General features: G+C 42.1%; 1 protein-coding gene across 1 annotated transcript; it reads right to left on the reverse strand.

Annotated features, from left to right (window-relative positions):
* Positions 1-13: 13 nt before the first annotated feature.
* On the reverse strand, positions 14-15,804 carry LOC149674015 (sushi, von Willebrand factor type A, EGF and pentraxin domain-containing protein 1-like). Its single transcript, XM_089840039.1, has 37 exons — positions 15,106-15,804; positions 14,734-14,981; positions 14,406-14,661; positions 14,069-14,340; positions 13,748-14,036; positions 13,502-13,681; positions 13,237-13,431; positions 12,914-13,168; positions 12,606-12,845; positions 12,031-12,543; positions 11,530-11,730; positions 11,280-11,441; positions 11,057-11,218; positions 10,559-10,861; positions 10,111-10,338; positions 9,851-10,052; positions 9,626-9,783; positions 9,372-9,570; positions 9,093-9,265; positions 8,795-9,034; positions 8,558-8,725; positions 8,290-8,463; positions 7,978-8,192; positions 7,780-7,908; positions 7,373-7,687; positions 7,195-7,298; positions 6,651-6,984; positions 6,317-6,534; positions 5,986-6,220; positions 5,605-5,918; positions 5,345-5,512; positions 4,406-4,668; positions 2,309-4,335; positions 1,551-1,996; positions 1,103-1,488; positions 819-917; positions 14-701 (listed from the first exon to the last, which is right to left on the reverse strand). Exons 1-37 carry the CDS (start codon positions 15,425-15,427, stop codon positions 559-561), a joined length of 10,536 nt encoding a protein of 3,511 aa, XP_089696165.1. The 5' UTR covers positions 15,428-15,804; the 3' UTR covers positions 14-558.
* Positions 15,805-16,652: the final 848 nt, after the last annotated feature.

The following is a 16,652-nucleotide window of genomic DNA, read 5'->3' on the forward strand; positions in this document are numbered from 1 at the left end:
TTGACACAGCTTATGGACGGATTCCTAAGCCCCGCCCACTTTTTAAAATGATCATTTTTAAAGGGAGGGTGAAGTAGAAAATCAAGTGATTTTTTATCAATTCTTCTACCAGTCTGCATAGTGAGAAATTCACGAAATACTTCCGAAAGATTTTAAAATTCAATTTAGGTTCACACTTTAAGGATAATTTTAAAGAAAGTCCTCCGACCAATCGCGTAACGCCCTGTCTTTTTATTAACAAAATTCTCGTGGCACGTTCCGTGTTGAAGGAAATTCATCACGAGATTTGATAAAATTCGCGCGCGACGTGATAATCGTGGCGCGAGAGATGGAGCGTGCCACGAGAATTTTGTCAATAAAAAGGCAGGGCGTTACGCGATTTGGTCGGAGGACCTTCCTTAAAATTATCCTTAAAATCTGAACCTAATTTGAATTTTAAAATCTTTCGGAAGTATTTCCTGAATGTTTGACTATGCAGACTGGTCTTACAATTAGTAGAAGAATCGATAAAAAATCACTTGATTTTCTACTTCATCCTCCCTTTAAGTAGGAGTTGCTTCAGTTGGTAAGAATTTTAGAAGATCGTGAAATAATTTTTTTGACGCGAATTTGGCACCTATCACCTCGGAATCCAGGTCTGCATTGGCATTGGTAAGGAACTCGACACCATCCTCCATGCAAACAAGGAAGGATGCAAATCGCTGCGAAAATTACAATTTGACCCAAATACTTACAAAGACTCATTAAGGCAGGATGCTTTTCCAAACTGACCAATGGTCGCGCGTTTGGAAAAGTATCTTCCAAAGATGTGAACTTACGTTGTGAGCATTCTGGTCCAGTGTAACCGTGTCTACACTGACAAGAGCCTCGGACACAAACACCATTTTCACTACAAGGAGGACTGCAAGAATCTGTCGCTGTTAAATCACAAACATTAATATCATTAAATAACTTTTACTTCCTTCCTTACGACCGACATGTCAATAGACCATTGGGGGAGTTGTTAAAACGCGCGTAATTTCAAAAACAAAGGCTGCTAGCGCCCTTTATATTCGCCACAAAGGGCTTTTCTTATATGGTCTCCAAATAAATGTTGGCTTACCTTGACAAATAGGAGGTTTATTTAACCACCGGCCCTCTTTACATATGGCGATGTTATTCCCTACCAAGGAATATCCCACGGCGCAGCGAAAGATGGCCATATCAACCGTGTTATTGCTGACAATGGCGGCGCTAGAGTTTCGTTCTTTGAGTATGACGAATCCGTTTTGTGGAGCTTCTGGAGGTAAGCACGGAAGGGATTCGCATCTTGGCACCCGCCCCTTCCATTCGCCATTTGCCGAACATATTAGCGACGAGTTTCCAATCAATCGAAACCCTTTATCGCAAGTGTACTTGGCCACACTGCCGACCCCATTATCGGTAATCGAGATGGTCGCTCGTGTCACGCTTATCAGCTCGGAGCAAACGATCCTTTCGCACCAAGTCCTTTACCATAACAGAGAGTTTGACTCATATGCTTATCGTTATTATGTTACTTACTATATTACCTATTGAATAACCAATTTAACTTATCCTTGTCGCATAAATCACGATCGTTGCCAACGAGTTTGTAACCTTCATCGCATGTATAAATCAACTCGTACGTTCCATCATGATGTTCCTCAACGATACCCTTACCATGGGCTATTTCCGGTGGATTTTGGCATATTTTATAACAAACAGGCGAATCTGGAAACCATTTTCCGTCACGTTGACAGATGGATTGATTTTTTCCCATTATTATGTACCCCGGATCACATTCGAATTCGACAACAGATCCGGGAAGCAATAACTTCCCACCCGTGCCATTATGAAAACCATTGGCAATTTCCATCGGTTTGTCGCACGTCACTAAAACGCAACGTGGCGGAATTCCGCGTGATTTCCAATGTCCTTGGTAATCGCAATCGAGATGGGCGTTGCCTTCCAGCCTGAAACCATTAAGGCACTGAATCTAGGGAGGTGACAAGGACTTCATAAGTAAAAGTACAGACGGACATACTGATTGATAATCAACACCCAGCCCAAACCGCTCTATTTAGGAAGCTGAAGAAGGGACGTTACTATAGGAGTAAATGAAAAATGGCGACCAGAAATTTAACCTACAGCTTTATCGACGATTCAACCTGTATCATTAATATTTAGAATACTGGTTCGTTATAATCTATGGACGCGCTTTATATATTTTAAGCTAAAATTAGCAAAAATGTTCTGACCGGCAATGCTGGTTTCCCTTTGCTTCTATATATTGCAAAGAATTACTTACCACTAGCGTAGAGTTGAGGATGAATGAACCTCTACCAAAATTAATGGAATTTTCAATTTGTGGTAAGTCGTCGCACTCGTACCTGACGCAACTCGGAATGGGTCCCGACCAATCTCCATTCAACATACATTCGATTTTCTCCGGTCCATTTAGACGGTATTTCGGTCGACAAGAGAAAGATACTAAGCTCTTAAATATGTTCGATTTGCCGTGGACGAAAACATCTTCAATATCGGCGAGATTTGGGCACGTGACTATTTGACATTTTGGCGGCGGATTACTCCATGTTGAATTCTCGAGACACCTGGTGCTTTTAAAACCAATCAATCGATAACCTTCGTGGCAATTAAACTTGGCTTCGCTGTTGTAAGTAATTCCGGTGAGAGTCAGTGTCCCGTGACCTGGAACTGTTAATAGTTGACAAGTAACGGGTTGACAACTACTCTCAACTCCGCTCCAGGATCTATCAGCCTGACAAACTCTTTTTTCACTACCAACCAAAAGGTATCCGATGTTGCACTTGAGTTCAAAAGTGGACTCGAAAAGATTACTGTTAGAAAGGGTTATTTGTCCGTTCGGTATAGAGGTTATATCCGGGCAAGTAATAGGCACGCAGTCGTTAAAATTGCCATTCCAATTGCCGTCTAACCTGCACGTAATTGAATACGGAGTTGCCTGAGCAACTTCGTAACCCGAATCGCACACTAGCTCGACAGTAGAGCCAACTGTACGGCGCCCTTCGTACTGGATGATTCCGTGTCGCGGGATTGGTAAATCGGGACACTCGACTAAAATACATTCTGGAGAGTTTCCAGTCCACGTTCGGTTAGCCTCGCATGTCCTTACCGGCTCTCCTTCCAATACAAAACCTTCATCACAAGCGTATATCGCTAAACTGTTAAAGGTAATTGAAGAAAACTGTATGTGTCCATTATCCAAGGATGAAGGAACTGGACATTCTATAAGCCCACAAACCGATTCTAAGCCCGACCAATTTCGGTTCGATAAACATCTACGATTAGCAGAACCAAACTTAACTTCGTAACCCGTATCGCATTGAAATTCGGCTTCTGAACCGTAAACCGGTGGTACTTGAAACGTCACGTAGCCATTAGAGGGAGTCGGTGGATCTTCGCATACAACCAAAACGCAAACTGGATCTTCGTTGGACCAAGTACCATCGGGACCGCAAACCCGAATAGTTACTCCGATCAATTCGTATCCGTCGTTACATTCGTACGTTAATTCATCGTTGTAAAGAAAGGCTTCGTTTTTGGACTCTGACAGAATGAAATTACCATCGACTCGAATATCGCCGCGTCTAACATCAACCCCGACTAAGCTACGCCGTGAAGAGACTCTTTTAGTAGCCGAGTGTATGACGTATTTCCCGAGACTATCCCGTATTCTTGTCAAATAAACTAATCCATTATTTAAGCTAGCGGGTATGGGACAGGAGACGGGAGCGCAAATTGGCATCTCATCACCACCTGACCATTTACCGTTTTCCCTACAAGTAATGACGCTAGGGCCGTGAAGACGAAAACCTTCGTCGCAAGCGCACTTTAATTCGGAGCCGAAGTGAATGGAATCGAATGAACAAAAACCATTAGTGACATTTAACTCATTAGTACAATTAACGGGGTCGCAACGAGGTATTTTTCCACTCCAGGTATTATCTATTTGGCAAATGAGCCTTGGTTCTCCGGATAAAACGTAGCCAGGATCGCAGCTGAAAGTTATGACCGCCCCGTATTTGTTTTCCGATGAATTGCGAAAACCGTTTTGGATTTTAGATAAAGGGGGACATTTGGTTCCAACGCAAATTGGAGATCGGTAGTTCCAATTGCCGTCGACACCGCACGTTAACGTTTCTTGACCTACAAGTTCAAATCCCTCGCGACAGAAATAAGTGATTTTACTTTGAAAAGCGTAATCATCGCCTTTGAAATCGCCGAATTTAATTTCATTCGGTTTTGGACAAATAATTCTGTCGCAACGAGAACTAATATCGCCTTTCCAATTACCTTAAAAGAAATTTGAAACATAAAATTACCTTGATTTACTAGGGTTTATAAGATCAATCATTCGGCTTACCGTTAAATTCACATTTAAGTGTGGCATTCTCAGGCACGACTCGATAACCTTTGGGACAAACGATGGGCACAACATCTCCTGAGTAATAAATAACTTCGGGAATATTACTGTTGGCGATTTTGGGCAGTGTTGGGCATTGAATTCTTCGACAAAAAGGTTCATCCGAGCTCCAATGAGCGTTTTCTTGGCATTGCCTCTCTTCTGGACCATGGAGTTCGTAACCTCGTCCACACTGATAACGGACTACTGACCCGTAAGACAAGCTATGAAAAGAAAAACCAATTAATTTCAGAGCGCGCGGAATTTCAAAGTTGAAAAACAAAGGTTTAACGAATATTAACGTATAGACAACAAAACAAATAATATTATTTTGTGTATTTGTAAAAGCGTGCGAAAATTCAAGTGAAAGCCTCCTCCAGGGGTAAAGCTTATAATGTATTTCCTACGGGCCCCTGTAAAACTTTAGCCCGCAATACAACAGTGTACGATTTTATTTTTACAAAATTATTAAATCTGATCCAATTTAGTAGTTTTTAAGATCAAATTGAAAAACAAAGGTTTAAGGAATATTAACGTAGAGACAACAAACACATAATATTATTTAGTGTTATTTGTAAAAGCGTGCGAAAATTCAAGTGAAACCCACTTCCAGGGGTAAAGCTTATAATGTATTTCCTACGGGCCCCTGTAAAGCTTTAGCCCGCAATACACCGGTGTACGATTTTATATTTATAAAATTATTAATTCTGACCCAATTTAGTAGTTTTTAAGATCATATTTAATCCCAAATTACGATTTAAATGTTTTTCCTATACACGTGACATTATACATTTTTGAAGAGCTGGAAACTTTAAATTTGAAAAGCAAAAGTGTAAGGAATTTTCAAATTTATAAGCCAGCGCCCGTTTTGCCGCAAACGAATTTTCTGTTAATACTAACCTTTTGATGTAAGCTACGCCGTGTTCGATAACATTTGGTTGACTACAGTTAATTTTGACGCAGTCCGGTGTTGGATGGCTCCATTCGCCGCTATTCACGCAAGTCGAGGTTTTAGGGCCAACTAGTCGATGTCCTTTATCACAAATAAATGTGATAGTATCACCAAAGCTGTAATTAAAACATTTCTTTAGTCGCCCCGCTTTTTTCAGGGACTCATACGTTTTTGGTTCCTATGGTATGGTATAAGGTATTTATATTACTTTCGAGCTAATGGCTTGACCACATTTCCATTGACGAGGCTCAGGGGTTCTGGACATTGTATAATTTGGCAAAAAGGCTTTTCGCCAGTCCATTTCTTATCGGCGCCACATTCTCTAGTTTCGGGACCGACCAGTTTAAAACCGGGGTCACAAGCGTACTGGTGGATGGATCCGAAGTGGAACTCAGTACCATACACTCGGCCACGCTCCAGTTGCAACGATTCCTTGTCGCAAACAACGGCAAGACATTCGGGTTCATTACCACTCCAAGTACCATCTTCTTGACATATCCTTACGTACGAGACACCCGAGGCCTTGTGCCACGTAATAAAATGAATAAGTACGGTTGAAGGCGTGTAAGTACAAAATTAGAATATTTACCCAAGCAGATTTGATTTCGTGGCCAATTTCGCAAGTGTAAACGGCTTCGGAGCCGTAATAAAGTTCCTCGTCCGTTTTAAGTTTGGCGTGTAGAGGTTTCAATGGTACCGAACATCGAACTCTTACGCAGCGTGGTTTTTCATCGGACCATGTACCATCAGCTTGACAAACTCTTTGGACTGATCCCTCAAGTCTATAGCCTTTGTCGCAGTAGTATTCTACAGTTGAATTAAACCTAGATTGCAACGTTAATCGTCAGGGGAACGGGGCCATTGGTATTGGTACACGATGTTAAATACGGAACAGCAAGAATGAAATATGAAGCACTTACACGTTGTCTAAATAATGGGGGTTTCCATTAGCGATGGGTAGCGGCACTGGACACCGAACAATGTCGCAATAAGGATAGGGCTGACTCCATGTTCCGTTCTCCAAACAAAACAATGAAACCGTTTCCGAATTGCTTCTAAATTTGAAGCCACGTTGACAAACGTATTTCGCGCTTGAACCGTATTCACTTCCGGTCGAATTGACCTCGGCACTTTCAACCTGATAAAATATTTCAACGACATCAGTGTATCCATCCGTGTTTTTCGCGTGCACTGGCAAGTTTTCCGCATTTACGGTCACTAAACCTTATATTATGTTAAATTTATGACACCTACCGTGGGCGCGGCTCCGCAAGAAACAGGCTTGCACGTTGGAGTAGGCGGATCCCATTTCCCATTTTCCCGGCAAACGGAACTGGAGGTGCCCACCAATTCGTATCCATTCAAACATCGATACTCGGCTCTTTGACCGAAAAAAGAACCGGAAACGAGAACTATACCGTGATCTTGGTTCCTGGGTTCGGGACATGTAACCGGTTCGCAAATAGGGGCGTCTAAGATCCATAGGCCGTTCATACCGCATGTTATTTCAGCTTTTCCTAGGATCTTGTAACCATTATTGCAACTGTATACCACCGTATTACCCACGGTGAAGTCGTCACCAAGAAATCTGAAATTCATTAATTTAAAATATACATTAACCAGCAGATGTTACCCTAATTATTACAAAGCAACAATGGCGTCGAAATAAGCAAGGCTAACGTTGAGCTTTGCCCTGTCACCGAAACCGTGACAACGTATTAGTAGTAGCTCTCAATGACGCATTTCTCAAGGGCCAAGGCTAACTAAGCGGAATTGCGCTGAAGAATTAGAATATAACCTTCCGTTTGGTATCGACTTGGGTGGTCCGCAAAGAATAGGATGACATTTTGGTTCATCCCCACTCCATTCTGCGTTAGCCAAACATTTTCTCGACTTCACCCCCTGAAACCCCATAAGGTTATTATCGTAAGTCTTGGGGGCTTAGATAAAAGGTTCCTATGAACTCAAATACGAACCGCTAGTTGGTAACCAGATTTACAAGAGTAGTTGACGACGGAATGGAGAGTCCAATTACCGGCTGGGTCGATGACTCCGTGAAGAGGCGGAATGAGACTGGGGCAGTTAATGGCGGTACATTTTGCGAGGCGACCACCCCAGCTTTGATTTTCAAGGCATTCTAATTGCGAATCTCCGTCCGTTAGCTCGTATCCCATGAGGCACTCGTAATTGGCCAATTCACCGAAGTGAAGAATGCTTTCAGTCACCGCGGAGTTCGGGGACTTTGGAGGAGACCCGCATGATTTCCTTTCGCATTTTGGAACTGCTCCAACCTTTACAAATCAAGATATTTTTTATTTGACCTAACCTCCTAACTAAATTAATATTAACAGATCAATCAAAATACCAATTAAATCATTCTTACCCATTGGCTTTTGACTCCGCATTGAATAGTATCGTTTCCGCGCAATTGGTATCCCAAGTCACATTGGTATTTCACCCAATCGCCAACTTTGAAATCGCGTTTCTTTCCTAAAACGGCGCTATCGGGGACCTACAATAGGCGTAAATTTGACCCAAGCCACACAATACATTTTTAATAAATAAATTAAGCTCTACTTACTGTTGGCGGCAATTGACACGATTTCGGTTGACAAATGGGCATTTTACTGCTCCATAATCCCGTTTCCAAGCATTTGATCTTTTCAATTTCATCTAAACGATAACCTTCTTGGCACGATATCCGTAATGTCTTTCCTGGTTTGATCTTTTGATCGATTGGAGAATCGTAATCGATCTTGCCGTTAATCGGTGGAGAAATCGGCTCGCAAGTAATTTCTAATCATTAATGTATTTTTACTGAATTAGTGAAACGTGACCCCGTATTTTCTTAGTTAGTAATTAGGGTGAGATGATTAGTAATTAAGAAGCTAACCTTCACATATGGGTGGATCGTTGCTCCACGTTTTATCAGCTGTGCAAGTTCTTACGGAGTTTCCGACAAGTCTGAAGCCATCAGAGCAATTATACGTGACACTGTCTTTATACAGGAACTTGAATCCCGTGTATCTTCCATTTTTTAAGGATGGCGGATATCCGCAGCTTACTCCTAAGATCGAGAGCCATTACGCAATAAAATGCAAAGCTCGCCTTCGAAAAAAATAGGCAAAAACACAAAAAAGGTTCAATAGGCTAAAACTTACTGGAACACTTAGGAGCATTTCCGGACCAAGTTCCGAATATGGTGCAAATTCTCTTGACCATCCCCGTTAATTGGTAGCCAGCGTAGCAAGTGTAAGTCGCGTTGGCGCCCGGTTTATTACCACGAACCAAAACGGTCCCGTTTCCAATGGAGATATCTTTCTGACATTCTACAAAAACGGAAACGATGTACTTACGGCAAGATAAGTGGAATTACTTCGGAAGCAAAGAGGAAATACCGTGACAAAATTGCGATGTTTTCGAGTTCAGTTGTCCCCTGAACCCTGGCTGAAAATCAGGCCAAGCCAAAACGTCTCCGTTGTGCTTGTCACAACGAGTTACAATTCGGGATATTTCTTCAGAGGTAAGAGTTCTACTCCACAGGTTAACCAGTGATAAGCTCCCGATGAAGGATTCTTGGGCGCTGAAACTCGAACCACGACGGTCTTGCTCTTGACCGAGAATCAATGTTCCGTCCTCTACAAGTATAAGGTTATTTTTACCTTCATACCCGTGGCCAAATTAGAGTAGTCTTACTTGAAATAGTGGTTCCAGTGGCCAAATCAATTCCTTTATCACTTTCCAGCCCGTCTTTGTAAATGGACCACGATCCATCCTTGGACTTCCAAACGACGCAAATATGGCGCCATTGTCCATCATTGGCAGTCACGTCGCTAACTACTCTTTTGGAGTTGACGTATAAAACAAACCTACCAGGAAATCCCAGCTTATCTTCCAGTAATAACAAAATACTTGACCGGAAGTTCAAAACAGTCACTTCCTGTTATGAACTTCCGACGCGTCATCGACTAATACCCGCTGTAATCGGTCAGAGTAAGAGCATTATCGAAATCATCGGTGGCGTAGGAAAATGGTGTTCCGTAGTTTCCCCTATCAGTGGTGTTCAACCACAAGCAAAGAGTAAATTGGTCCAGAGAATGACGTAACTGATCTACTTTAATAAAATCCAAAGTTCCAGCGGAGACAAATTGAACCATGAACTCCGAAGATAATTCTATTCATATTGAAGGTTTTAATCTGGAAATGATCAAGCGTGATAGGCAAGTTACCAGTTTCGCAAAGCTGTCCGCTGAATGATGGCGCACATTGACACAGAAATCCCGCTACGATATTATGACAAGTGGCGTTATTCAAACACGGATGCGATTGGCACTCGTCAATATCTTTCTCGCATAAATCGCCTTCGAAACCTGGTAAACAATCGCATCTGTTTCCGAAGTATAACTTAATCATTCAACTATTTCAAATCTGATTATCGATCACGTGTCACAAACCTAAAGGAGTGAATTCCATCAATGCATGTAGCGTTATGGCGACAGGGATTACTGGCGCAATCGTCAATATTTATTTCGCAATTTGTTCCAGAAAAGCCAACAGGGCATTGGCAATTGTAATCGGCAACTTTGTCAATGCAAGTGCCACCATTTTGACAAGGTCTATTTGCGCAGTCGTTGACATCGACTTCACAGTACGAACCTGTTTACAAATATATTTGAGCGGGTGGTAACGACTCGATGCTAAATGAACTATTTACCAGCGTATCCTGGTAGACATTTGCAATTGAAACCGTTAACCTTGTCTACGCACGTGGCTCCATTTTGACACGGTCTACTCATGCACTCGTCTATTTCCGTTTGGCACGTTGAGCCGGTAAAGCCCGATTCGCAAATACATTTATAACCGTTGACAAGATCTTGACAAGTGGCGTTGTTGAAACAAGGTTGCGATGAACATTCATCGATGTCCACGTCACAATGAATTCCTTTAAACGAATTGTTAATCATTCTAGTTTACAATTCAAGTGACTTGAGGTCGGACGAAATAATTATACAGGTCTGGCAATATAAATGCTAATTGAAAATCCTTCTTAGGTATTATAGACATAATGGTCCGTTATTCAGCAATCATAGCTCGATCGGATAGTGAGATCAGGGGGAGAGAAGTGCAACTGTGTCTTTGAGGAAAACGCTACTCGTACTAACCTTTATATCCTATTTTACAGTGACAAACGTATCCAAATTCTTGAGCTTCGCACGTGCTCCCATGGAGACAAGGCACTGAAAAGCAGTCATTAACCGGTAATATCTCTATTTGGGATAACGCTGATGCTTCGTCGTTATAATCACTGCAATCTGACAAGGCGTGTGCTCCTCTTTTATTCGTTGGTTGACCATTGGGACACCGGAAACAAACTTTACGACCCTTTCCAGGCTGGTAATATCCGTCAGGACAGGAAAAGCAGGGACGAAGACCCGTTCTCGAAACAGATCCAGGTTGACAGATTTCTGTCAAGTATTAAAAACATGTTTCTAACCGCATGGCTCTCAACCTTGAAAAGTTGTTTGATAAAAACGTTTTACGCCAACCCAAACCTCAATTCCTCAATAAATTTCGCTTCAGACAAAGCAATAAAGCAATTGAAAGTGCATATCTTATTTATTGTTATTATGTCACTTACGTTACTACTCATTATACTTTACCTTGACAGTCTTTTAAGTGACGCGTTCCTCTTCTCCAAGTTACGGTAGCAGCCGGGCATTCGAGGCATGAGGTCTGCGCGTATAATGGCTGATAAAAACCTTGCGCGCATGTCTGACATACTTCCAAGCCAGTCGACGAGAAACTTCCGGGTAAACATTGAGCTAATTCGGAAAGAACCTTTAAAAAATCATTCCCTTGTTAAATGATTCTTTAACCACATACCTTTACACTCCCCGACACTCTTAGACTGTCCTTTAGTAGTGGACGTCTTATCTGGACAGACCAAACACGACACTTGCCCTTCTTGAAACTGATAAGTTCCCAAACCGCAAGCCTCACATTCTTCGGATATAACGTTGAAGAAGGTACCGATTGGACACTTAACTATAGGCAGGCAGGGGTAGAGAAGCAACGATTGTAACTAGTTGGACACACTTTAATGGTCAACTGGGTAACTAAGTAAAAAACTGACCGCAAGTATTGTTGAGAGGAACGCTTCCCTGACTGCAACGAAATTTAGGTTCGCGTCCAGGGAAATGAATAGACTCTAGGCGGAAGTAGTTACTTCCCATTGTCACATCCAGTTCCCCCGTTTCCGCAGCTTTTTCCAAAGTGTCCATCGCTTTTTTAACGTTCGATAAAAGGAATTCCTGACTGTTCTTCTCAACCGTTCCTAACAATCAATTTAAAATTTTCTAAAAGGAATCAGCAAATTAAGGAATATTTTGTAACCAGAGCATATGGAGTGAAGGTATTAGAACACACTCATTTAATTCCTTTAAACAGTGATCGGTTTTAAATCATAAATAATTTCGAGTGACGTTGATATACCAGAAATAATATAAATCTAATATACGTTCCCCCAACACCTAGGTGTAAACAGCGAGTACTGAGAGCGACTTTGATTTAGAGAGCACAGAGTGTTCCCATCCCGTATAGGGTTTAAGATTTAGGTCAAAAATGACGTACTTACCTGCCAGTTGAAATTCTACAAGTATATTTCTTGAAGTAACATCACCAGGGTCATTTCTTCTTTGTCTGCTCAGAGTCCGGCGTTTCCTGCTTATCCTGTTGGTTTCCTCTTCTTGCCTTTCTCGATTCCGATTGCAAGTTAACAATGGGTTTTCTACGGAGCAATGAACGTCATTCGCGCAGACTCCGTCGATACGTTGGGCGATTTTTCTTTTGAAATGTTTCTGAAGTTGGTCTAAGAGAAAGTAATCGGAGCAACCCAAGTCACTTTTATTAATGGCCAATGACACTAAGCCAATTTGGACAACGGAATTGGACAATTCTGTTTCGGAACAATCGGGGAAAACGTCAGACGGATGCCAAACGCCATCGTAAGCGCATCTATAAACTTCTTTCGGTGTTTCCACAAAGGCGAACCCAGGTAGGCAACTGATGGTACATGAAACTTGGCTACTGTTTTCTGTGCAGTTCATCAAACCATTAACGGGTTCGGGAGGATACGTGCACGAGTGCTCTAATTCCAATAAACACCATTAAAGCAAACGCTAGGCCCCTCCCACTTTTGATCTAATTTACCTTGAACGGTAACGGTTATAACGCAGGTATTAATGTTCCCGGAGGAATCTTTAGCTTGGTATTTCAGCTTAGTATCTCCGTAGGGAAACCCATCTTTAGGAATAACGGGATATGATAAGCTGACTGCGTCACCAGAATTATCCGAAAAAGCGGGTTCAGGCCATGTCACTTTGACAGGAACCACACGGCTGAAAACAGGAGGTGGGGACTCACAGAGGTCAATAGTCGGAGGATATGTATCTACCATAAAGATTGTGGTTAAAGCGCAACTAAAAAAGTGACGTATGTTTGTTTGTTTGGGAACGAACCTCGAACTGTTATTTTGAAAGAACATTCGGCTTTGTTGTTATTTTTATCTTCGGCGATGTAGGTGATGGTGTTGGTACCGATTAGAAATATTCGAGGTGGGAAAACAGCGGGTATTACCAATAGATTTGGTTCTTCGCCGCTGTTATCCATTACTTCCGGTAATGTCCATCGAACCATGGCTCCGATGTACATTTGCACCTCTTCCGCGTTTACCACAATGTTTTTCGGGCAAGTTAGGCTCGGCGGTTGCTTATCTGCAAGAAAAGTTACGGAATGTAAAAAATGCATCAAGGAAGGCTAAGATATGTTTAGCGGTTCTTACCAATGCATCTAGTCTTGTTTAACTTGTTGTTCCAAGTTCCTCCGTCACCGCATTTGACTTGTTTTGGTCCGGAAATGACGTACCCGAGCTCGCAACTGAAAGAGCAAACGTCGCCGTAGCTGATCTTTTTTCTGGCGCACTTGTTTGGACTGATGTAACCGTGTTGGGGTGCCACGAGCGGCGAACATGCCACAGCTATTTACGTTTCACATTTAACTACCCCTCTCCTGAACGCCGAAAATTAATGTAAAAATAAAGTACTTACATCTACAGAAGACTGGCAATCCGTCCCATAAACCAATTGGTAAACACGTTCGTTTGGAAGAACCGACAAGCGTATACCCGGGCAAGCAAGAAAAAGTACATTCGACATCGTACATTGGCTTATCTTTGGTGCATTTCATCTTTCCATAACGAGGAGGTTGAAGAACTGAACAGGTTTTCACTTGGAACAAGTAAGCCGCTCGAATTAACACAGTTTTCCCTCCATATACATCTTGTTCTTACTTACTTTCGCACGAGGTCTCTTCACCAGTCCAAGAGCCATTTTCGTCGCAGAGACGAATGCTATTTCCAACAAGGCGAAATCCTGGATCACACGCGAGACCGCAAGCGGCGTTGAAAGCAGTTCCGCAGTTTTCGTTGACAAAGTATCCGTGTTCTGGTGCTTTTAAAGGAGGACATCGTACAACTTCGCAAAGACTCTCGTTGGAAACCGATTTATAACCTGCTTTACACTGACAACTCTTGGCCGACGAACTTCCTTTAGAAGAATTCTGAAAGATGTTCGGACAACGCTTACAAGATGAGACGTCCCCGGGATCTGAAGTTTCCTTGTAAGTTCCCTCTGGACAAGCTGGAAAACGGCCAGGGTTCGAACAAAACTCTCCGCGGCATGAAGCCACTTAAAAATGAAAATCATCTTACGTAAGCAGTCTCCCTCGAGACCAGTTCCATAGAAGCCGGGATGACATAAGCAAGCGTAATGGCCAGTGTGAGTACCGCATTTACAAGACGCCTTTTTGTCGCAACAGTCTAAGCCCTTGGAGCATAAACGGTTACAGGAAGCATCCGGCTGAGCCAAGTAGTCGCCGATTTGCAAATCTATCATTAACCAATCTTGTTATGTACTACCCACCGTTTTCATGGTGGTTTGTTGTGGCTGTTACCTTCGTGTAAAGCTCGCCTAGCTAGAGCTTCAAACTCTTCAAAACTTTCTAAAATGTACAAGTGTTCTTCGGCTGGATCGGAAGCCATTTCAGTGAGTTCCTGGACGTTTCCGAATCTAATTCCGAAGGTGAAAATCTCAACGCCATCTTCCTTGAGCTTCTTAGCGGCCGGACGAGGATCCCCGGCGTTAGAGTAACCGTCTGTTACTAAAAAGACCGCTTTCGTCGAGTTGGCTCGCGCGAATTTTAAAACATCCTTTAAAAAAATCTCTATTTCAAAAAATGTTTCTCTGCAGTCTGAAAGGGCTTGCATAGGTCAATCATTCACCTGCGCTTGTAGAAGAGCTCCGAGAGTATAAGTGCCTCCACCCACATAAGTTATTCTAGCCAACTGGTCCTCCAGTAACTTGCACTTGTGGTTATCCGGAGAAGGCTGGGTGATATGATCAACGTGTCTGACAACGTTTCTTCTTGAACTGAAAGTGATGACCGCCACTCTTGTCGCCTCTACCGAAACCGTAAAATCTGCCAGTAATTTCCGAACAAACTTCAGCTCGTTGAAGAAATCCTCAGCACCTTTTCAATTGAACAATGTTAATTAAACCGACCTAAAAACACCAAAACATCCGCAGGTGCTACTACTGATATTAGATAAACAAACAGTCGCTCGTAATTCCACGAATACCGTAACCTTACCTACCTACGGAGGACGAACTGTCCACTAGGAACACTAGCTCAACTTTCTTATTGGGAACTTTGCGTAGCCTGGCAACGTGTCTTTTGAGATTGAAACCCAAGATTTCCACTTTGCTTTTGCGTACGACTTGCGCGTCGCCGCTGCTGGAACCTGTCAAGGGGTAGGTTTCCATATCGGGCGGGCCTCCGTTGTTTTTGGACGTATCGGCCAACGACAGCGGAGAGATGGTCACCGTCAGAATGTTATAGAAGACCAGAAACAGTAAGATAACTCCGACTCGAAGCTCTTTCTCCGACTCCCTATCGAAACACAATATAGTGGCCATGGTTGTCGAGGCGCGAATGTAGGGCCCGACTGATTCTTTCGAAGGAAGAAAGATTTTTGGTTTAATCACCGTCGAGACGATCGTTGTTGAATTGCCGATAAAAGAATTTTCGGCATTTCTTTCGGTTGGAACCTAAGCTATAAGCGTAAGCAACCGCCATAACGGAGCCTTACCCCCAAAGAGTTTTTAAATAGCCCTGGAGAGAAAACGAGAAATTACATTCGCGTAAGATGGATCATTCTGGTTCGTGATGGGTTGAGTCTCGATGGCAGGATGGAGATTAAAGTTCCAAATCAAAATACAATGAAATTCGTCAATTTAACTAAATCAAGATGATTAACTTGCTTAGTTAGTTACTTTCCCTCGACGATCACAAATAGCGCGGTGGCAACAGGCCAAGATTCTTCGATACTCGTGGCGCCCTCCGACTTAAGTTCTTTATTAAAGAAGTCGGTCTGGTTTGTATTGGCGGTGTTGATTCGGCGTCGGCTAGTCGTTATGGATGGTTTTAAAGCGAAAATATCGTTAAATGTCTTCTTTTCTGAGCTTGAATTCTTTGAGGCCTTCAACCTTGAGCTAGAATTGAATCTCGCGAGCTTTTTAAGCGCGACGCTTTAGGTTTGTATCTTTTATTGTCGGCTCGTTAACCATAAACCCCCGTGCTTCCTTTTTTAAGTTTACAATATTTTTCTTTCAGAAATAGCTCAAAAGGCAGTTATACCATAAAGGTTTTATGATTATATCTCCGAGGATTCCAACCTCTGACCTTAAAGAGGCTGCTTACTATAGTACTTTTTTTCAGGAGAAGGCTTGTAAATTAGTTGCGAGAAAAATAGTTGTAAAACAAAAAATATACCGCAGGGTTGCCATAAAATTTTCATTTGAATTTTTCCTTATTTTTCGAGGTTTTCCTTGACAGTTTCAGGTAATTTTCCCTTCCCACTTTTATTTGTAGGAAATTCGGAATATTTTGGGTTAAAAAATTACTAGCATCATGAACTTACTACTATGGCAAAAGTAAAAAAAAAAAAAAATAATAAACAAAACTTCAACCCATATAATACATATCCTTCCTTTAATTTAAAAACAAGTTGGGAAACTTATTTACTTTGCTCTTTATTGATTTGCAACTGCAGGCATTAAAATTAAATTATATAATGAATAATTCAAGTGTTATAGAAGTTTATGTTCACAACTCGGTTGGCGTGTAAACACTATTCTCTCG

This window comes from Phalangium opilio, unplaced genomic scaffold (assembly GCF_054372755.1).
Source record: "Phalangium opilio isolate 3A_F unplaced genomic scaffold, DU_Popi_V2 ptg000048l_1, whole genome shotgun sequence".
NCBI lineage: Eukaryota > Metazoa > Arthropoda > Arachnida > Opiliones > Phalangiidae > Phalangium > Phalangium opilio.